The following is a 23,391-nucleotide window of genomic DNA, read 5'->3' as shown; positions in this document are numbered from 1 at the left end:
GTAGCAAAAATAGAAGACAAACAAGAAGTACTTGAGGTAGTCGGTTTAAACCTCGGATGGATGAACCCCTTAGTCGAATACATGAAATTCGACATCCTCCCTAAAGAGGAGAAAGAAGCTAAAAAGATCCGAAGGGAAGCACAACACTACACCTTGGTGAGAAATATCCTCTACAGAAGGGGGATATCGACACCATTGTTAAAGTGTGTACCGACCTCAAGAACCCCCGAGGTATTGGAGGAAGTACATAGTGGGATCTGCGGAAACCATCTCGGAGCAAGGTCATTAGCCAGAAAAGTAATCCGAGCTGGATTCTACTGGCCGACCTTGTAGAAAGATGCCACAGAATTTGTGAAAAAGTGTCAACCATGTCAGATGCATGCAAATTTCTACGTGACTCCACCAGATAAGAGAAGCAGCATTGAAACAAAGGATGACTACAAGGTACAACAAAAAAGTCATTCGAAGAACATTTGCCCCGGATGACTTGGTCTTAATCAGAAACGACATTGGAGTCAACAAATCAGGAGAAGGAAAGCTCGCCACAAATTGGAAGGGACCATACAAAGTCAATGAAGTTTTAGGAAAAGGTTATTATAAAGTAACCGACCTGAACGGCACTGAGTTCCCAAGGTCGTGGCATGCTTGTAATATGAAAAGGTACTACAGTTAAAAGCGAACTCTACTCCCTGATGTACTCTTTACCCAACTTCATGATTTTTTCCCAAAAATTAAAGGGTTTTTTCTGGAGAAGGGTTTTTAACGAGGCATCATAGTAGATGCTAAGGGAAAGTAGGCTATTAAAAACCCTTAGTAGCAAGAAGGTACCTCCCCAATTAATAAAGATCTTTTTTTTTCATCTACAATATCTCTTATAAGTTCCCTTCTATTTTCTAAGTCTTTCTACGAAACGCGCCGACTTAAGCTCGACAAAACGTGAAAATCCCATGAACCGACCTAGATGGTCGTCAGGATAAAACGACGAGGTACAAGTCGGTGTAAAGAGGTTATATAAGCCGATCGTAAACAACTCGGAAATAACTCGACTCGTAAGTCGAAACAAAACTCCGAGTAGAAAAGCTCGAAAACACTTCGACTCAAAAGTCGGAGTGAAGAACCGAGCAGAAGAAAAACGCATCGCAAAAATAACCTAAGTCATAAAAACTCAATAAAACATGGTTGGGCATAAGGAATAACAAAAAAGAGATTGAAAAACCTAGGAAAAAGTTTAAAGGCTGTCTAAAAGTCCTTAAACAGAAAGGCTCGGAAAAACAGACGAGCCAATAGGAAAGGTTTTCGGAAAAGATCAAGGGGACTTTAAAAAATCAAAATCAGAAAAGCATACACGCATGAGGTAACTTAAACCCTTATCCAAAAAAGGGTATTTATTTTGTTAATTTAAAAACCCTTATTTAAAAAGGGCACTTTCTAAAATATTTTGTTTACGGCCTTAAAAGGCTAAAAGAAATTGTCCAAACACCACCAAACAACATATAAAGAGTTTAAAAAAGGGGGGACTCACAGGCCGAGCCCCCATATAGCCCTAAAAAGTTATTTCTGCAGAGGAGTAGACGGATCACCATTACCAGAATCAGGAGGAGCGCCACCAGGACCGGGAAGAGAGGCATCCACAGGAGACGAAGAGGAAGTCGGAGGAACAACTGAAGAACTCGGAGCGTCCTTGGAATGAGGAGGGGACTCAATAATCCTCTGCCCCCGAGTCTTCAATTCTGACTCGGAAACGATTACGGGGGCAGGAGGATCCACAATAACACCATCAATAACAACTTTGTCAGGATGTAAAGGAGAAAGATCCAAGTCGGGAGCAATAACTCTGACTTGCTCCAGGAAAATCCTCCAAGACTCCTCGGCACCATCAGCGATAGAGTCCTCCAACTCGGCATACGCATTTTGAGAATTCAGCAAATCCTTCTTCACAGACACAAGATCTTGAAATAAACTCTGATAACTCTCCTGTGCTGTCTTCCTCAAACTCGCCTCCATATTGCATTGGGCCCGCAACTTGCTCTCCTTCTCCCGAAGGCTATCTCTCTCCGCCCTCAGCGTGGCGACCTCCTCCTTCAACTCCCTCTCATGCTCCTGGTAAGAAAGAAGCCTCCCCTCCAGCTCCTCAACCTTCGAGGTTACCCCCAAAGAGCTGAGAAGAGTCTTCTAAAAAATATCCAAAAGCTTGCCACAAACACCCGCCGCCCTAAAACTCTCTTCAGCTAGAGTGGTGAGATGGTTTCGAACAGAAACATCATCCATACTTATATGAGGATAGATGTTCTTTCGGACGAATGCAAGAGCATCCGCCTTAACCCCACCATCGAAAGAAGAGCCAGACTCTAAAGTCTTGCGCTTCTTCTTCTCTGGCTCAGAAAGAAGTCGGGCAGAGAGGAGTGGCCGCGATAAGGCTGAAGAAGAAATCACAATGGGCTGAGAGGGAGTCCCCACATTTTGAGGAGGAGGAGGAGGAGGAGAGATGATCGCCCTGGCACCACCAGCCCTGGCCCGGGACTTTGCTTTAGCCTCCTGAACTCTCTGGTAAGATTCCTGAGCATTCTTCCATGCCATGTCTGCAAAAGAAACAATTAGCAAAAATTACAAGTCGACAAACCTCAAGTCGGCAGATACAAGTCGGAAATAAGAAATGCATATACTACCTAGTTGCGACCGAACAAAGGTCGACGATCCTTGGAGGAATTTCCTAGTGTCCAAGTATGGGGCCCTCCCCCACACTTCTCGAAAAAACCCCACAATGGCCGCCTCTACCTCGTCCAGGTCATCTAGATCGTACTTCTCACAAGGCGAGGCCTCCAACCAATAGAGGGGAAAGCGAGGGGAAGAATTCTCATCCAGGAAAAAGGGGTGGTGACCCTCTACGGCTTGCACTTTGAAAAAATAATTTTTGAAGTCGTGGAAGGATTCGTCAAAAAGGGTGAAAATTCTCCGACCTTGTATGGCTCGGAAAGACACCCATTGCTGCTTGTTATTTAGGCCACTAAAGGGCTTAGTCATATGAAAAAGAAAGAAGAAAATCCTCAAAGAGGTTGGAAAGTCCAAAGCGTGACTAATAAATTGATAAATTTTCAGAAAATCCCAAGAATTGGGGTGAAGTTGGGTAGGGGCAACTCGACAGTGGTGCAAAACAGACATCTCAAAGTCCGAAAAAGGAAGAAAAACACCCAAACGGGTGATCATACATTCATACATAAAGAAAAAATGAGGGGCCGCCTCATTGGCCCTCCCAAAACAAACCCGGTCTTCCGGACCCGGGACTACCAACTCATACTTTGGCTCGTCCTCCTCCGAAGTACAAATCCGGTAGTGAGTACGAAGATGAGTAATAAACTCAGCGTCGACCAAGGGTTCCTCCCCTAGGACCGTGACATCAACCCATTGAGAAAGAACATCTACGAAAGTCATTTCTTTTTTCTTATAAAGGATGACAAAAACCTACAAAAGAAAAAGAAAAGAAAAATGAAAAACACGGTCTCTAAAGGGAGGAGATATGGAGCCAAAATCTACAAACCAACCTATCTACCTACAAAATAAAAGCATGCAAGCACAAAGCATGTCATGAAAGAAGAAAAGCTAACCTTTACCCAAAAGTGAAGGTTGGAAGAAGCAGAAGTCTCCAAACGCAAGAATGCAGCACGAACGAAGAAAGAAGAAATTTGAAAGATTGCAGAAACGGAAAAATGAAAGAGAAGAAAAATATTTATAAACATGCTGAGGGGCATAATGGTAAAAACGGAGTAGTCATTAATGAGAGTGCATCGTTACCAAAACCATCAATCCCTAAGTGCATCCCTAATGGACACGACGCTTGAATAGACGTAACTGTCAGAAACAAAAGGTCGCGAAAATCACGTCGGTTTAAAAACCCGTGCCTCCTCCAAGAAAGTCGGCTACGAACCCGAGTTAAATACTCGAACCCAAGCCTTAAAAAGATATTGGGCTCGAGTAGGGGCACTGTTCATACCCTGACCCAATAATAAGGGCCCAGGTCCAAAAGAAAGGCTTAGTCCAGAGGATTGAGCCTTGCTGAGCACCGACCTTCGTGCTAAGAAGTCGGTGTTGACTACGATTTGTCCTAAAGAAGTCGGGCACGAGATTATCTGGCAGATAAACACTCATTCAAATGAGTAACCGCCCCTAAAATCTCTCTAACCGCTTCATCAAGCCATATCTTAACCTCCCTAAGATAATGGGACGGTTAACACCCTAAAGATATGGCACTACTCCAACGGTGGTTATTGGCTCACCACTATAAATACACTGACACCCCTCAGGTATCTCTAAGCCCAATACTCTCTAGACCTGCTCACACCCTTGCTAACTTAGGCATCAAAGTGTCTTTGCAGGTACCACCCCCATCTCCTCATACAAACAAGTCGGACGGAGTCTCTCGAGTTGCACGTTCATTCGGAATCCTCCTCCTTCACACATTTGGGCCAACCAACGTCATCTAGCCCATCAATCTCCGGTTACCCACCGTAACAGTTGGTATGGCCCAGCTATTATGTATGCTCTACGAATCTTATCACGTTCATTGACATTATACTGCCAAATTGGACGTCGCTTTCCTGGATCCCTTTCTAGTAAAGGGATATCAACATCTCTTTCTAATATTAAAAAAGTACTCAATTAATACAAATTTTTTTGAAAATATGCTTTCGAATAAATAAAATAAATTATAAATAATTTATTATTTAATTTTCAAAATCTGGGGTCTTACGCAAAGCATATCTCTCTTCTCCACTAGGAGGAATTAATTTTAGTTCTTATTATGGTCCCACTTAATTAATTAATTAAATTATTTAAAATTAATGTAATTATTTTTTCAATAATATTACTTAAATTTATAAATTTAAAAATAATTTACTCTTAAAAGATATTAATATTAAAAAAATTCATATGTAACAATAATACACAATATATAATTTGAAATTACACTAATTTGTAAAATTACTTAATACAAAGAAAAACATAATTAAACTTTATAGTTAATGACAAACATTGTGAAATTGTCATATGTGTTCAATCGAGTCTTTTTTTAATTGTCTATGCTGTTGCCTATTTTAAAATTGGACATTTCTTTAGAAAAATTGGTGGTACAAATTATTTTATAATATGTAAAAAATTAAAATGATTTTTTTATATAAATAAATTTAATTAATTATTATAAAATATAATAAATTAAATATAATTTAATTATTTAATATTATTTTTTAATTTAATTACCAATATTATTAAAATGAAAACAAACTATGAAAGCAACTCTTTTTTGTTCCTATGAAAGCAATAATACTTGTTAACGCAACTAGTAAAAGATGGTGGATCACAAGGTTGTAAGCCCCGTTCTGTTGGTGTAGCACCCTTAACCTACGTGGATCACTGTAAGTACGGCCATATGCTTCGGCGACAAATTGATGGCTCCAACACGCGTCTCAGCCAATTTGTCAGCACAAAGTTTACTCGTTACCGAGCCTGCATCTCTGCAGAAAATGGCCCGGGGACTTTCCTGAGCCATGCACATTGCTATGGCCCAACCACGCTAACCTGTGATCCAGTTGCACCTACCCAGAGGCTTCGAAATATATAACTATGATAAATCTCTAATCATTCCCCGATGTGGGACTGACTAACTGAACCCTCTGCTATCAACAAACACCACACAGAATTTCAAATTCCCAGTGGAGGAGTGGAGAAAGGAATAAAATATATTAGGAGAGGCCTTTTGTGTTTAAGTTCAACTTACTTACCATTAACAAATTCTGCTTCTCGAACTGAACTGATCCGTTGTTAATGCAATTTAAGTTTATCTGCATTCATAATTTGAATTCCTATTTTTTCACCTCTTATCCCAAATCCAAAACCATCCGAATCCTAAACCTCTCAATGCCAACAGCAGCGGCAAGTGATTCACCTTCAGCCAACAATCTCGACGACTACTCGGCTTCCTCAACAGTCATCACCTTCGACCGCCCCATCCCGTTGCTCCGAGGCCCGTTACCCGCGGGCCCATCGGACCAACCGTCGTTGGGCCCGAACGTGTTGGCTTTCCGCGACGCGCGTGCCTGGGCCTCCGCGTACAGATCCTGCGAGCTCAAGATTGTTCAGCAGTGCGAGGAAGGGGCGAGGATCGGGTGCGCCATCAGTTCCTCCAGCCGGTGCAAGCCTCCATGGTGGAAGGCTCTGCTTGGTTCCAAACCCTCCGATTTGAAGGAGCGAGAGCTCTGCGAGGAGCGTGAGATGGCGAATTGCTTCGCTGAAGCTAAGGAGAAGTGTGTTGAGTTTGCAAAAGACAAGTGCTTGGTTCCTTTCAGGGACGCGCGGATTAGGGTCAAGGAAAGGGGTTTTGATTCTAAGCGTGCTGTGAGATTGATTCACTGGGCGTCAGTGCCGGAGAGGACGTTGCGGGTGATCAGTGCACTGGGTTTTGATGCTGAATTGGGAGTGACAAATCGCAGGGCTGGTGAGTTGGTGAGATATGATGATTGTGTGAAGTGTATTTTGGGTGAGCAGGAACAAAGTGTTGAAAACTGAAGCTTGGATTTTGAAAGAGGAAGCACATCCAGCATGGTTTTGTCAAATGCATGTTTTGTAATATTGTTTAATGCAGGAGGTAGCATTTCCAACCCTTGACTTTGATCCTATTTATTGGATTAAGATATCTCGGCTGCCTTTGAGATGTGTTTTCATGCTAGTTTATGTATGTCGATATGCGTGTTTGTGGTGTAAGCACAATGGAGAATGGGAGATGTAGGAATCCTTAGAATCTAAGATCTCCGCCGTCATGATTATTCTATATATATGTTTACATTGAGCATTATTTACTTGAAATGTCTAGCATGAATCCTGAAATTCCAGGAATAATTGTCAAATATGGTGTTCTTTAAAAGAACTCTAGGAAAATGGAGAAAAAATTACTGAAAAGTTGGAAAACTGTATATTTCTTCTGAAGGATGGGCAAAAATAGGAAGAGTGTTTATAGTACTCCAGAATATTTACAACTCATTTACAAAAGAAAACAAAATCTACAAAGAATCTTTCTATCATAAAATATTTGAAAGATATGTGAAAAGAGAGGTGAGTCCTCACTCAATTATAAGGATGTGAGAGTGAGAGGAAGCATTTTAGTGATGAGGTATAGGCTATTAATTTGTTATTCTTGTTGTTATAGCAGTGCTCTATGAGCACCCTTTGTTCATTTATTTGCATTAAATCAATCTCATGCAATGAGTGGTATTATCTTTCACAGTCCTAGACAATATTTTGTGGTTTCCATTTACATAGAAAGAAATCGTATTCAGCAACTTTTTGACAAATGCCTTTCACCATTCCTAGCATTCATATGCATGAAATATCAAAATTCAAATGTATTGGAGTAGAGTATTTTTTGATGCCTTGCTTAGGCAGTTAACATAACGCTGTTCTGAGTACTACTTTTGAGTTTTATTGTCTGACTAGATTGTAGATGATCTTAAGAAGCACTTGGATTTGTAGTAACTTAGTCCTTCTTTGGCTTGTGCAGAAGTTCAGGTTGTTGCCATCTCACAAAGCTTGATCAAGTATTCAGGTTTTGCACTCTTATTTTAAAACTGTTTTGGAATTTTGTTTGATGGTTAATACACAAACATGTTTTATGGTCATGGAGTCATGACCAGAAAATGCACTGTAGTCCTATCTATTGTTAACTGTATAAGGTTTTGTAGATGTCACCTGTTCAGTTCGAAGCTAGCCTTTGCATTCTGGAGTCTACATCAGTTTAATCTGATAACTAAATCCACTAGGTTTTTCCCTTTTACCATACTATTCTTTTTTTAATGTTCAGCCATCTGTTTACTGAGTTCAACCACAATATGTTTCCCCTTTATTTTATTTTATTTTTCTCGTTGTTTTGCATGTTTGGGTTCTGATGTTGAAGGATTATGAAGAGTATGTTCAATCTAACTAGTTGGATTAACTCGTCGGGGCAAAACTATTGGTACCGTCTCTAGTTTGCTTCTGCTTGTATGTGATGATTATCTATACCTATTATCTAGAGGATTGAGGGTGTTTGTGTTTATTAACTTTGTTTGGTCTCTCTCACAATTTTATTTTGTAATATAATTCTGAAGTGGTTGTCGAACTTGATCCCTTCAAGTTACACTCCTTATGGATTCTTTAACCATTGAGCTATAATTCTTTTTGTGTTTGTTGTATGATATTAAAAAATTAAAAGGCGGTCCAATAAGTGGTGCCTATTGGACGCTAGTGGTTTTAATGGAGATGTTAAAATATGTTTCCTCTAAGCTACTTTGGAATAGCTCAAATGTTTAGAGACAAGTGGGTTGAAGTCTCAGGTTTATCATGTAAGTATATCAATAAAGTGCTCTGGGGCAGAATGTTGTTTAAAAATGTGGTGGTGCCTTAGTTCTCTTCTTTTTTTTATTGGGACAGGGTGGTGCCTTCTGTTTGTTCTGCTTGTTATGGCCAAATCTTTGCTGACTTAAATCAACTAATGCAGTCCAGAGTGAAATTTAACTTTCTGTTCTATGTCATACCCTCATACACCAATTGTGAGTGCCATACATTGTAGATCGAGGTCTGTTTTGTTGACCTATTCTATCTTAAAGTACATATTTTTGTTTGTTCCTCCTTGCCTTGCTTCAAATGGGGCTATATCAACTGTTACCTTCTAATCTTTTCTATTTGTGTTTGATGTGTCTGTGTTTGCTCATGGAAACATCAAAAAAGGAGGAAGTAACTCCCCTTGAACCTTTGCTCTCACACAAAAGTAGCTCCCTAACATATTATTTTATGAAAAAGTATAGGGAGCCAATGGTCTAAGCGTACAATGTGTACAATAGAGGTTTAGGAAGTATTAGAGATATGATCATTAGTGTTACATTGTCCTGTCAGGTTACGCTTTTGGGATGAGTGGGTTCATGACATGGTATTAGAGTTCTAGATCCGAAAGGTCAAGGGTTCGATCCTTGGTGAACTCTAAAATTTTATCCTGGTATTCGGATGGTTATTCTGGATAGTGTGGGTGATGTTCATTTTATTCATGGACCAAAGGTTTAGCCCATTGTACACATTGTACATTTAAGCCATTGGCTCCCTAGCACTACCCTTATTTTATATTTAGCTAAGATTTTCCTGTGTTTTGCTTGTTGCTACACTTTTGTTGATATTATGTGAATTTATTTATTGGTGCTAGAAAAAGAGGAGCATTTGGCAAGCAATTTCTCCATAATTAATCTTACGGTGATAGTTAGAGGATGGAGAAATGAAATACTTTAGGGGTTTTAGACTCACTTTTCCCTTTAAAGACAAAGTTCAATTGAACATGGTAGTCTATAAGTTAAATATGTGTATAATATCTTATTTTTATTTATTCCTTCATTACTTGTTTATTGAATCTTCCTAAAGAACGAAGAAAAATATGCATTTCTCCCCAAAGTTATTTACTTTTCTTGCCAACTTCCAAACATTTGTCCATTGGTGTGAGAGAGAAATTAAGTTGAGATTTAAGTGGGTGGTTAGTAGGAGTCCTAGGTGGGAAACATAGAGCCATCGAAAATTTCTGAAGTTGATTCTCGTAGATAATGGAGACAATGAGATGATTGTAAAATTTTAAGACAAAATGGCCAGAAACAATGTTCATTTTGCTTAGACTTCAAATGCCTTATTTAGAGGATTGATTAGAAAAAAAAAAATATTTCCTTCGTGCTAGTAGTTAGTATTTATATGCAAATTTCTATAAATTTAATTGCACTACTTCCTGGCGACTCAGGTTGCTGAAATTAACGGTTTATGATGTGCCCTACAATTATTAAAACAAAGACTTGGTCATTGTGGAAAGGGTTGCCTACTTGCCTTCACATCTTTTTCTTTTTTTTTTTAATGAACGAATTGCCTTCACATCTTTCAGGGCTGTCGACTTGGAAGGTGCTGCGAAGTTTCAGTGATGGCCCTCCAGGAATTTATAATGCTTTTAGGGCCCAGTTGAGTTCACTTCATTCTAATTCAAAAGAATGTCATTTCACACTACTTAAAAGGCCATTTTGATAAAATTGACACTCAAAAATTACAATATTTATATTTAGTAAATTTTAATAAGTATATGATTGTTTTTTAATTTACTGAACATAGAGTGAGATGTTTGTGTTTTTTTAAAACTATAAATATCTTTTTAAAAGAATTTTATCAAATCGAACCTAAGGGATGAATTATTTAAATTAATAATCATTTATCACACTTAAATTTTATTGTGATTCATATTTTAGTACTAAAATTCTCATAACTGTTTACTCTTAAAACTTATAGGGTCCAAATATCATATTTGCCCAAAATTACCGGAAACTTTCGTTTGGTAGGTATATCTCAACATATGAAATGTCAACACTGTTACGACTGATGAAGTTACTATGTAGTTTCCAATGTTAATGAGAAAGAAATAGAAGCACGATTCATGAGGCGTGATTAACCACTAACACCTTTTCCATTGGCGTTATCAACGTATAAAACCTGCTCTCTCTCTCTTGTTCGTCACACTTGGAAAGTACGAAGAAAATGTAAACCTAACTCTCTCTTGTTCGTCACAGTTGGAAAGTACGGAGAAAATGTAAACCTAACCATACCATACCCTGTGACACTGAATTAAGTTTAGAGGCAAATTGGAAGGAGGAAAACCACAAGGTCTACATTCTAAATATAAATAATGTGTTGGTAACTTGTCAAGGTTTGGCGTGTGGTCTGCACAAACATTTGTAGATTCTGAGTAATGGATTAAAATGGGTAAAACACTTCAATAAATCAAATGCACATCAATATCGCCCGAATGTTCTAAACCATAAAATGTAGCGTGAAAGTCTCAAAAGTATATTTTTATATAAATCGAATTGATTAAATTCGATTTAATGAAATATATAGTAAATCAAATCCAATAGATTCGAATTAGGTGAAAAACGTTAATTGAATAAAAATAGAAGCAAGTGGATTCGAATTAAGTACATGGTTAAAATGCTAATAAATATTGGTTTTGATTTATATATTTGCTTAGTCTCCCATAATTCAAATCTAATAGATTCGATTTGCGTGGACTTTGGCTATAAAATTTTTGTTTTAAAAAATAATTTATTAAATTAGGTTTTAAAAGATAACTTTTAAATAAACTTTTAACATTTAAAATTTTATTATTATTATTACTATTATTATTATATGATCAATTTTTTATTTATTTTGTCCAAAAAGATCAACAATTTATACATAATAATCTTATTCTTGAAAGTACCTAAAAAGAGTACTTAAAAAAAAAGTCTCATAAATATTTATAACATATTTTAGTATTTTTTTAGGTACTCTCAATAATAAAATTATTATGTATGAATTGTGATCCTTTTTGGACAAAATAAATAAAAAGTTGATCATATATAATAATAACAAGATTATTGAGAATACTTAGAAAAAGTAGAGTATGTTGAGTGAATAAGTCTATAATAAAATGGGTATAATATATTTTTATTTCTGTTTCTTATAGAAATATTTGTACAAGTTATTAATTTGTTTTTATTAAAATTAAAAAATTTAATATAACTTGATATATTAATAAATATATAAATTTATTTAATTTTTATATATTTATATTTATTATAATATTTTTAAAATTAAAAAATTATTATTAAATATAAATATTATTAGTTGTACTTATTGAAATTATTTTTAGTTTAATTTATCAAAAATAAATACTAAAAATTTATTTAAAAATTATCTTCTAAAAATTAATTTAATAAATTATTTTTCAAAACAAAAATTTTATAGCCAAACTCTACACAAATCGAATCTATTAGATTCGAATTATGTGAGACAAAGTAAAGATATAAATCGAAACTAATACATTCGATTTATTACCATTTTAACCATTATTATGTGTTCATTAAATCGAATTTAGGACATTCAGATAATATTTTAGTTTATTGAGGTGTTTTGCCCGATTGAAATTAAACATATACCCGCATGTAAGCATGGTGCTTTTCTTGATGGAAATTTTGTTGTTGTTTTAGTTGACCCTGGCCAGGCTAAGTTGATTTTGGATTCTGTCCTTATTTGTTTTAATGAAGTATCCCATGTAGCCGGTCTGAAACTAGCCGCAAAATTTGATTAAGTCATTTACTTTGCATCATGGTCCATACTCCATACAGTAAGCAACAGCATATCTGCATATGTATTAATAAACAAATACATGATGGTGACTGATTTTTGAGATATACGTATCTGAGGGTTATTTACCAAAAACAAACATTAATTTAGTTTTTTATTTTCTCTTGTAATTTAAGAACAAAAGTGTATAAAATATTTGAGGGTTGGCAATTTTTGTCGCCTCAACTTTGTCATTATCATCTGTATGAATGAAAAATTCTACACGCATATCCTGACTCAACCAGGACTCATGCTATCATTCTGAGAATCTGAGAAACTTTAATTACATTCTAAAGGATCAAAATGGAACATTTGGATCAAAACCATCGTACCACCTAGGCTTTTGCGAATACGATGTAATTATATTATACAAGTTAGGAGGATCCCCTTGACAAGAACTTTCACACTGTAGCTTTCCTTTTCCCACGTCTCTGGACTCTGGTGTAGTTGCCTAGCTGGCATTCTTTCTTTTTTTTTTTTTTTCAATTCCAAAGTCCTAAGATGTTCGGTAGGACTCCCTATTACTTGGGTGAATAAACATAAGACTTAATACTCCTCTGGAATTATTTTTAATCCAGCAAAGATGCAATAATTAAAAAAAAAAACAAATAGAATAATAAGTAGCCCAATAATTTGGACATAATAAAGTAATAAACAGAAGTTGACACTGAAGTTTTCCAAGTTTTTCCGCGAAGTTTACATGGAAATTAACACACTATCGAGCATATCTACGCCCAGATCCCTATTTAAGACCTTATACATCTCATGTTCAGAATGAAATTCTTTCATAGCAGTGTTAGTTATAACTTTTTATCCTTTTTTTATTTCTAATTCTGCTGTCACATTCGATAACCGTAACCATAACCATAACTATAACCATGTCGAGCTCCAGCAGCCATAATCTAAATGCTACTCCACTCATCGTTGACATCGCCAACACCTTTACCAGACTCACTTCTCCCCCATTAACCTCACCAAAACAACGCTGGCGTTTCGCTTATACCAAAATCTATTCTGGAAGAGTCTTTGTGTCCCTTGCGAAAGAGATCGTCTCCAAAAGAAATCACAATCAATTCCTTCTTCGTGATGATATAATAGAGCCTCTAGTTCACTGCAACAATTCCTTCCTGGCTGTTCCTCATGATGCTGATAAATCCAAGCTTGTTAACATGGTTAAGGACAAAAGCTTGGACTCTCTTGCTTCCTTTGGAGGCGTGGAGGCTGTAGCTTATGTCATTGGAACTGTTCCATCGAAGGGAATTGACGACAAAGAAGAAGAAATTGCCAAGCGTCGCGATATCTTTGGCTCCAACACTTACCCTCGTCCGCCGCCAAAAGGACTCCTCCACTTTGTTCTTGAAGCCTTCAATGACACCACAATAATCATCCTTCTTGTTTGCGCCGGCCTTTCACTCGGCTTTGGAATCAAACAGCACGGTGCAGGGGAAGGTTGGTATGAAGGTGGAAGCATATTCGTGGCGGTGTTGTTGGTGGTTGTTGTAAGCTCAGTCAGCAACTTGAGGCAGGAGAGGCAGTTTCACAAGCTGTCCAAGATTAGCAGTGACATCAAGGTTGATGTTGTGAGGAATGGAAGGCCGCAACAGATTTCGATTTTCGACGTTCTTGTGGGAGATATCGTTTCACTCAAGATTGGGGATCAAGTTCCCGCTGATGGATTGTTCATATCTGGTCATGCTCTTCATGTTGATGAATCAAGCATGACAGGGGAGAGTGATCATGTCGAAATTGAGCCGTTAAATAGTCCTTTCTTGTTGTCCGGCGCCAAAGTGGTCGACGGTTATGCAACAATGATGGTGACGTCCGTCGGAACTAACACGGCGTGGGGACAGTTGATGAGCACGGTATCAAGAGGTGACACGGAGGAGAGGACGCCGTTGCAGGCGCGTCTCGATAGCTTGACTACATCGATAGGAAAAGTAGGCCTCTCGGTTGCACTCCTTGTGTTTGTGGTAATGCTTATTCGTTATTTTACTGGAAACACCAGCAGTGAAGACGGTTATACAGAGTTCAAGAAAGGTAGTACTGATTTGAGTGATGTGTTCAATGCTGTTGTGAAGATAATTGCGGTTGCAGTCACCATTGTGGTCGTGGCGATCCCTGAAGGATTGCCATTGGCTGTCACTCTCACCTTGGCTTATTCCATGAAGAGAATGATGGCAGATCAGGCTATGGTGAGGAAACTCTCTGCTTGCGAAACTATGGGGTCGGCAACGGTTATATGCACTGATAAAACTGGGACTCTGACTCTCAATGAGATGAGAGTGAACAAGTTCTGGTTAGGCCTTGAAAACATCATTGAGAATTATTCCAATGCAATGGCCAAGAGAGTTGTGGAATTGTTCCACCAGGGAATAGGCCTCAATACAACTGGCAGTGTATATAAGCCTTTGCCGGAATCCGGGCCTGAAATCTCTGGTAGCCCTACAGAGAAAGCTATTCTCTTGTGGGCTGTGTCAGATTTAAGCATGGACATGGATGGACTAAAGCAGAAACATGAGATCATCCATGTTGAAACGTTTAACTCGGAGAAGAAACGAAGCGGGGTAGCAGTAAGGAAGAAGAGTGACAATACAGTACATGTACATTGGAAAGGTGCTGCTGAGATGATACTTGCAATGTGTTCTAACTACATTGATTGTAATGGCACAGAGAAGTCCCTTGGTGAAAAAGAACGGGATGAAATTGAGAAAATAATTCAGGGAATGGCAGCTAGTAGCCTAAGATGCATTGCTTTTGCTCACATTGAAATCGACTACAGCGATGATAAGGTACTAAGAGAAGATGGCTTGACCTTGCTAGGAATCGTCGGCCTTAAGGATCCATGCCGGCCGGAAGTCAAGAAGGCTGTGGAAACTTGCAAGTATGCAGGTGTTGATATCAAGATGATCACCGGAGATAACTTATTCACGGCAAAGGCAATAGCAACAGAATGTGGAATACTAGACCTTAGTGATGATGTAGCCAAGGGACAAGTGGTGGAAGGTGAGGAATTTCGGAACTACACGGAGGAAGAGAGAATGGAGAAAGTAGATGATATTCGAGTGATGGCGAGATCTTCTCCTTTGGACAAACATTTGATGGTGCAATGCTTAAGAAAGAAAGGCCATGTAGTTGCAGTCACAGGAGATGGCACCAACGATGCGCCTGCGCTAAAAGAAGCTGATATTGGACTTTCTATGGGAATCCAAGGCACTGAAGTTGCCAAGGAAAGTTCTGACATTGTTATCTTGGATGACAACTTCAATTCTGTTGCAACGGTTTTAAGGTGGGGAAGATGTGTATATAACAATATACAGAAATTTATCCAATTTCAACTAACAGTGAATGTTGCAGCACTTGTGATAAATTTTATAGCTGCAGTTTCTGCTGGTGATGTTCCCTTAACAACAGTTCAACTTCTATGGGTTAATCTCATTATGGATACTCTAGGTGCTCTGGCCCTGGCCACGGAACGGCCTACAAAGGAGTTAATGGAGAAACGGCCGGTGGGGCGTACCGAGCCGCTTATCACTAACATTATGTGGAGAAACCTTTTACCTCAAGCTTTGTATCAGATTGCAGTCTTATTGGTTTTCCAATTCAAAGGGAAGGCAATATTCAATGTAGATGAGAAGGTAAAGAACACACTAATTTTTAATACTTTTGTTCTGTGCCAAGTTTTCAACGAGTTCAACTCTAGGAGTATGGAGAAACAAAATGTGTTCAGAGGCATTCACAAAAACCACTTGTTCCTTGGAATTGTTGGGATTACAATTGTTCTTCAAATTGCAATGGTGGAATTCCTGAGGAAGTTTGCTGATACAGAGAGACTAACATGGATTCAATGGGGATATTGTGTTTTATTTGCAGCTTTTTCATGGCCACTGGCTTGGTTTGTAAAGTTCATTCCTGTTTCAGATAAGCCATTTTTCAGTTTCAAGATTAAGCGGTCTTTTTAGTCTTCAGAATGAGGAATCTTAAATTCCAAAGCATCTTGGAAACTAACTATATATCCATAATCCATGTTGAGGTATACTACATATTGAAATTCAATATCCTTTATGTTTAAATCATAAGAGGATCTTGAATTTCTATATGTCTTATACTCCTTCTATCCATAAATAATTCTCTCTTTTTGTGGATAGAAAGTACCTCAATATTATATAGTTAGTCTTCCAAAATACCTGGAATTTTAGGATTTCTCATAGCACACACACCACCCACTTTATGGCAAGTTGGAAATAAGTTAAATTTAGGGGGTGGGAACTAGGATTGAAATGACAAATCTAACGCTAATAATGACTTCATGTACCAGTTAGTTTTTTAAAATTTATACAATGATGATGTTTGTATTATTCTTCAAAAACTTATATCTTGATTAAAATGTACTACATTTATTATCGTGAAAATTTGGTACATTTTTAGATTAAACTATTTAAACACATTGACCGAGATTGAAACAACAGCTAAAACGCGTTAAGGGTGATGCGATGTCACAACCAATCCCAACATTAACAACACGTAAATAAATGAGGTTTGTATATATTTCTGGCAATATATTTGATGAGAGCTTTGTTTAAATGTTTTGTCCCTCCACTAATCACTCATCATATGCTTGTATGTTATGCAGAAATATAAATTGATTTTGGGAGTATTCAGCGTGGACCAACGAGAAAAGAACGAAGCAGAGTCTTCATCGATATGATTCGTTCATTCATTCTATTAGGTGAAGCTAATGGCACTTTGTTTAATTTATTTGCTTTAGTTATAATAAGAAAAATATGGTTTCTTAGGTGCAGACGGCAAAGAAAGTTTCAATGGTTTTCTACGTGAAAAGTCAACAACTCAACGTGATGGGAATTATCACGAAATTCCCTTTTGGTTTTTTTTTTTTTCTTTAATCTTTTTGAAAATTCTATTAGCTCAACTCTCAAGTAATTAACAGTGCGAAAGCCGGTGTTGAACTTTACTCACTATGATATGATATTTTAACAAATTTCACTGAATCACTTAACATAGTAAATATTTATGTTTGAACTATATATCATTATTCATTAAGATATTAGTTCATGTCTTTCATTTTTATATAAAAATTATATTAATTTTTTTCATGTAAATAGTCATAAAAAAATGAGATATACTAATTTTGATGAGATATACATCTCATCTGCCAATGACACTTATCTTCTTCTAAAAGAAAAAAGGAAGAAAGAAAGAAATAACAACTAAAAAGATGTTTATATTCAAATACACGTAAAGTGTTGTTTAATTAAGCAGCCTGACTTATTTGCATTTTGGGGCATCTATCTACAAAATGACCAAGTGCATTGTATTACACTTATCTTTTTTTTTTTCTTTTTAAATTGAAGCTACACGTGTAAAAAAAAAAAGTGTACAAACTTAATTACTTAAAAAATAAAATTATCATTTAACTATTCTTAACTAGCAGATGAATTTCCATCTTACTTGAAGCTACTTCAAACTCTCCACGACTTCATTGTGTCCTCTACCATATAAGGATGTGTTTGGCTATTGTAAGGAGCCAGATAAAACACATACACACAAATATAAAAAGAAATAAACAAAAAGTATATCAATTTTTACATCTTGTTTAATAATTATGGCCACAATAGTCAATAGGACACTACCTATCAAATGCTAATTTTGAGCCTTACCTCTTAAGATAGAATATAATATAATATTATAGGACTTCATTTAATTTCAAGTGTACAAAAGGCAATATGGCCTTAACTCTTAACTTTCTTTTTGTAAATAAATAAATGAATAGAAATATACCCTGACAAAATAAAGGGACCAACATACTAAGTTACATAGAAGTAAACTACAAACAAAAACTAAGAATTATAAATTATATATGTTACGAACATACTTAAAATTCAGTTATTAAATCAACTACTATTGATACAAAATATACATTAAAAATATATATAATAAAATATATTTATACACAAATATATAATAAATAATTTTATAATTATTTTTCTTTATACACATAAGTACTATAGCTAAACAAATAAATTATATATAGTAGTTTTTTCTCTTTTGACATTTAAATATGTCACAATTTAAAATGAGTCACGACTGGTGTTCAAGAAAAAAAGTTCCCTAGCAGACCTAATAGATTCGAATATAAGATAAATAAAAATGTTACAAATAATTTTTGATAAATTTACACTTTCTAGAATGAATAATTACATAATTGAACAAAAATAAAATAAATATAAATGAATCATACCTGTGACATATGGAGCAGAAGACGTCTAAGAACTCAACAAGGAATAGAACCCGTTGCAGATCATTACTCTTGAATCGAAAGACTCACATAATCAAATACTTATTTTTGAAAAATATTTTTTTGAAAAAGGGATGAGTTTTGTAACTCAGTGACTAGACATTACATTTATAATTCACATGAGATCATCTAAACATTATTATGAAAATAATTTTAGTTAGAAAATAATAATTTATATGAATAAGTGAATCAATAAGGGAGTTCTCATACAGAAATCAAATCAAATAGTCCACACTTGGACGGTTCCACCTCTAAGGGTAGCCCTTTCCTCTAGTGTGTCCGTATGCAATAACAGATCTAACGTGTGGCCTACACGTTAGGCTAGCAACGCTCCTGCTAGCTGAGGTCTGAGCCAGATGCATCTAGATTAACGTCATAACCGCCGTTAACTACGGTTTTCTAATACGAGCCTCCCAAACCAATTCAAAACATATAATTTCAAATACAACCAATATTTGATCTTTCAAATATATACAGTGTCAAATTAAATCAATCAGATAATACTTTCTTATCAGAAATCTTTTCAAATCATATTTTCTCAATCATAAAAACATTTTATAATTTCAAAGTGAGTGCCAACAAATACTTTAATATTTCAAAGTATATATTCGAATAAAATTAATATTCTTAAATAATATAAAACTTTATCAAAAATTATTTGTAACATTTTTATTTATCTTATATTCGAATCTGTTAGACTTGCTAAATAACTCTTTTTTTTAGCGCCAGTCATAACTCATTTTGAGTCGTGACAAAATAAGTCGTCCATTATTCCCTCATTCGAGATTAAAAAATATTCTTTAAAAAGAGAGCTAGTCACCATCCCTCTTAAATAATTATTGTGACACTTTTTTTCCCTCTTTAATGCACTAATAATAATAATAACAAACTTTAAATTTAGAATTTTTATGAACAATATCCAAATTCTTGATCGGCCACTAGATCGATTCCTATTTGAATATTGTTTAATTAATTAATTAATCTCAATTAATTTAATTTTATTTGAAACACCTAGACTATATACCGTTAATTAAGTCCTAATATTTTAGTGAATAAACTCGATGTATTTCAGAGATATCATGTGTTAATATATGAATATAAGTAGTTGTCTTCTTTCTTTTTTCTTTTTTCTTTTTTTTTTGATATTATAAGTAGTTGTCTTCTATTATTGCTTTTCGGAAACTCTTTGTATAAACTTGATCCAACATGTTAGAGTAAGTGTCATATGTTTTTTGTTTCACTTTATGTTCCTTTATGCATGCTGAAGATTAATTTATTATTTCTATTCATCAAACCCAATACTTAATATTATATTATATTATATTATTATAACAAAACAATGAGAAATGTTGTGATGACTGCTCTAATTAAATGGAATATAAAGAGAGGTCCTTAATTAAGGCGTGGATTAATTCAAGATGAGAGATATCTCAAAAGCACCAACCAAATTTGGAAGAGATTCTGTCATTCAAAACCCTAACAGTGATATCTTATACTCTATGTTATCAATAAGATTCCCCAACATACATATATAATTACACACCCAATAAAGCATAATAATCCAGAGATCTATATGTTATGTTGTTGCACTCTCTACATAAATTATTTATTATTGGATAATGAATCACTAATTATCGAGTTAATTTAATTTATTTCCCCTCAAGCAATGCATGTGTCCCAGTAGATAAGATATTAATAATGAGCAAAGAAGAAAATGACAATTGTTGATTTGACTCTATATACTCCACATAAAACTAAACTACAGAGTCGAAATATTTAATAACAAAAAAAATTAATAAAAAATAGTCAAAATTTATTTTATTTAATATTTATTAATTATTAAATATTAAATAAAATAAATTTTAAATTTTTTTATTTTTCTAATATTATTACTAGAGAATAGATATTTTATTTTCGAAAATATATATACTACTTGATATTCTTTGAAAAAAAAAAGCCGGTTTTTTCTTTTAATTAACATAGATTTGCAAATGAGCATATATATATATATATATATATATATATATATATACATGAGAAGGAAAGTGAGACATTTTCTGATGTACATGTATGTAAATCAGATGCAGAAGCGGCACACTGCTATTATGAAAGTAAACCAGAAAATCATCATACACATACATTTCTTTCGTGATCCCATATACAGGTGAAGCTGTCACATGATCCGATCTTTCCTTGACTTAACACAAGGAAAATTTAGATCATGCTGGCAGCTTCAACTGTTATTGGTGCACGATGAATTATATAGTGACATACGATATAAATTATAAATATTGGCCAAGAACATGTTATGTATGAAAGAGAGGAAGGTAGGAAGAGAAAGAAAGAAAGAGAGAGAGAGAGTGGTATTTGGATGAATTATGATTAGGCATGCGAGGTCAAGAGTTGTAGAGCAAAGGGATATAAATAGAGTGAGATGTGAACTCAAAGGGTTAAACTAAAAGCATGTCTCTTTATAATTAAATTGGAACCAAAAAGCTGATTAGAGAGTAATTGACAAATATTATTAATGAAGGAAATAATTAATTAGAGTGGTATCCGAAGAGGACATATGGCAGTGGTCCAAAGTAAGACAATTTGAATAATATTATGATGCTCTCCACCGATTCATGAAAAGGGTTTGAGTAGTTCTAAGTGACTCTCTTAGAGTATACATCAACCAAAGTGAAAGTAACAACCACTAAGCTTATGGGGGACCATTGTATACTGCATGGCTTCCTATCAATTCAACACAAAACAAATTATTAATCCAACCATATAATACTCATGTTGGGAAGGCCAAAAACAATAATAAAAATCAACCAAAGTCATGTGAGTTCCTTTCCTTCTTTATCTCTACCATTGTTAATTTCATTATTAATTAGGGGTTAATTACATTATCTTTGTGTTTTTTATTTTTTTTTTATAAGTATAATTTCCCTGAGAATGTCTTATTATCTTTGTTTTGAGATCAATTGGTAGTTTTTGTATCTAATGAAAATATTTGGTACCCAATAAAAATGAGCGAAAACTAATTATAATTTGTTTTATTTAGTATTCGTTAAAATAATTCCTTATTTATTTTTATCTCTCTAATATTATTATATTTTTAATTATATATAAACATTTAATAAATATGTTACAAATAATTTCGGTCACATTTTTTTAAAACTAAAAATTAAATTATATATGTATTAAATGCGTGCATCTTTTTTTTTTTGTTTTAAACGAGTTATATGAAATCCTTATTCTTGGTATAACAAAAGGATCCTGTTAGGAGACAATGGACTATTTGTACAATGTATACACTTAATACCATGTCATGATACCGCTCATCCCAAAAACTTTAGCTGATGGAAAAAGATAGCACTAATAATTATATCTCTAATACTACATAAATTTTCATTGTACACATTGTATAAATATTCCATTGACTCCTCATACTTTTCCATAACAAAAAATACATGACTAGTGTCTATTGCTTCGAATTATTAAAAGAAAAGCATAAGGGGTATAAACATGTCTGATCCAGAAAACGAAGAGGTATATAGAAATAAGAAAAGAAAAGGAAGGTGAAAGGAAACCAAACTTGGTAATATTATTGTTGTTGTGATAAAGTTTGTTATATGATTTTGACATTCTGTTTCTTTTGTGTTGTTTCCATCTCTTTGGTCTGTTGGCAAAATGGAACCAATAGATGCACACGCAGAGTCATCTCAATTAACGGTATCACACAAAGTGGAAAACACTATATTCCGTTGAAAAAGTTCCCAAACTGTTGCCTTCATTAGGGTAACAATGCTATACTATTCAATATTTTTATTTTATTTTATTTTTGATAAAAGATGAAATATCATTATACTAGTTGTTTTGAGAGTTATCTAAAATAGATGGATTTGGGTTTAAACGTAAGGTTCAGATTCTTTTTAGGCAGTGTTCGACTTTTGTTAGTGTTAAGATGACTCTTTTTGGACAGCGCGTTCAACTTTTGCTATAGTGCTGAGATATCCGAGTTTCTCGTGAGGCGGTGGGGTGATACCGCAAGTTAGCAAGAGTTTTAAATAGATTTTTAGTAAACTGAGTTCGAAATAAACTTAAAAGTATTAGTATATTTATAGTAGAACAACCTTTTAAAGTAATTCCACCCTTAGTAGTGGATAACTGTTCTCTTTTGTTAGAGAAGTTGCTAAGATCTCCTATAAAAGAGATAGCAGTTGATTACTTATTTAGATAAGTAGGACCAAATTCATGTCACTGTATGGACCTCTATGAAATTTGGTAGGCATCGATCCGACTATACCTATTAATTGGATTTTATTTATTTTGGATCAGGTTAAATTGTGAGCCAATATATAAACACTAATTATTTTAAAAATTTAAGTTGATAAATATATATATATATATAGTTATATTTTTAATGCATTTCTTTAAACAATTTTTTTTAATTTACTTAAATTTTTTCATGAATCTCTTTTTTTTAGCTTATGCTATTTTTTCTCTTTTTTGAGAAAAATAAAGATCGAACTTTAGATCTTCAATCATACAAATTTTGTTAATATATTATAAAATCACTTTTTTTCAAAAACTTAAATTGATAATAATTTTTTTAAAATAAAATGAATGATCATGCATCAAGAAAAAATTTCAATTCATTTTTACTCCCAACCAAACATACTCTAAAAGTGTTTTTCATTTTTTTTTAGTTCATAGAAAGAAATTTTGTGAAGTAATTTTAAATTCAACGGCTTCACCTAATCACTAGATTCAGCAACTGAATGAGCAAATTTGTTGCTAACTTCTGAAAAAATAATAATGAAAAAAAAAAGAAAAAAAGAAATACTATTTCTTTTAGTTTTTAAAAGAGAATTTTATTTAGTTTAAGTCAT

General features: G+C 34.7%; 2 protein-coding genes across 7 annotated transcripts; both read left to right on the top strand.

Annotated features, from left to right (window-relative positions):
- Positions 1-5,331: 5,331 nt before the first annotated feature.
- On the top strand, positions 5,332-10,812 carry LOC112696251 (uncharacterized). 6 transcript variants are annotated; one of them, XR_011862231.1, is made up of 7 exons: positions 5,332-6,634; positions 7,544-7,588; positions 7,725-7,802; positions 7,937-8,363; positions 8,452-8,596; positions 9,929-10,001; positions 10,324-10,812. XR_011862231.1 is itself a non-coding variant. In XM_072196815.1 (4 exons), exons 1-4 carry the CDS (start codon positions 6,589-6,591, stop codon positions 10,412-10,414), a joined length of 255 nt encoding a protein of 84 aa, XP_072052916.1. In that variant the 5' UTR covers positions 5,333-6,588; the 3' UTR covers positions 10,415-10,812. The 6 variants fall into 6 exon arrangements, 1 of the variants encoding a protein (XP_072052916.1); XR_011862232.1 differs by lacking the exon at positions 8,452-8,596 and having other exon boundaries at positions 7,937-7,996; XR_011862233.1 differs by lacking the exons at positions 7,937-8,363; positions 8,452-8,596.
- A 1,960-nt stretch (positions 10,813-12,772) lies between these two features.
- Positions 12,773-16,561, top strand: LOC112696250 (calcium-transporting ATPase 12, plasma membrane-type). The gene has a single exon (XM_025748906.3). It carries the CDS (start codon positions 13,074-13,076, stop codon positions 16,152-16,154), a length of 3,081 nt encoding a protein of 1,026 aa, XP_025604691.1. The 5' UTR covers positions 12,773-13,073; the 3' UTR covers positions 16,155-16,561.
- Positions 16,562-23,391: the final 6,830 nt, after the last annotated feature.

Source organism: Arachis hypogaea, chromosome 6 (genome assembly GCF_003086295.3).
Source record: "Arachis hypogaea cultivar Tifrunner chromosome 6, arahy.Tifrunner.gnm2.J5K5, whole genome shotgun sequence".
Classification (NCBI taxonomy): Eukaryota; Viridiplantae; Streptophyta; class Magnoliopsida; order Fabales; family Fabaceae; genus Arachis; species Arachis hypogaea.
This window is presented reverse-complemented; position numbering and strand designations above follow the sequence as displayed.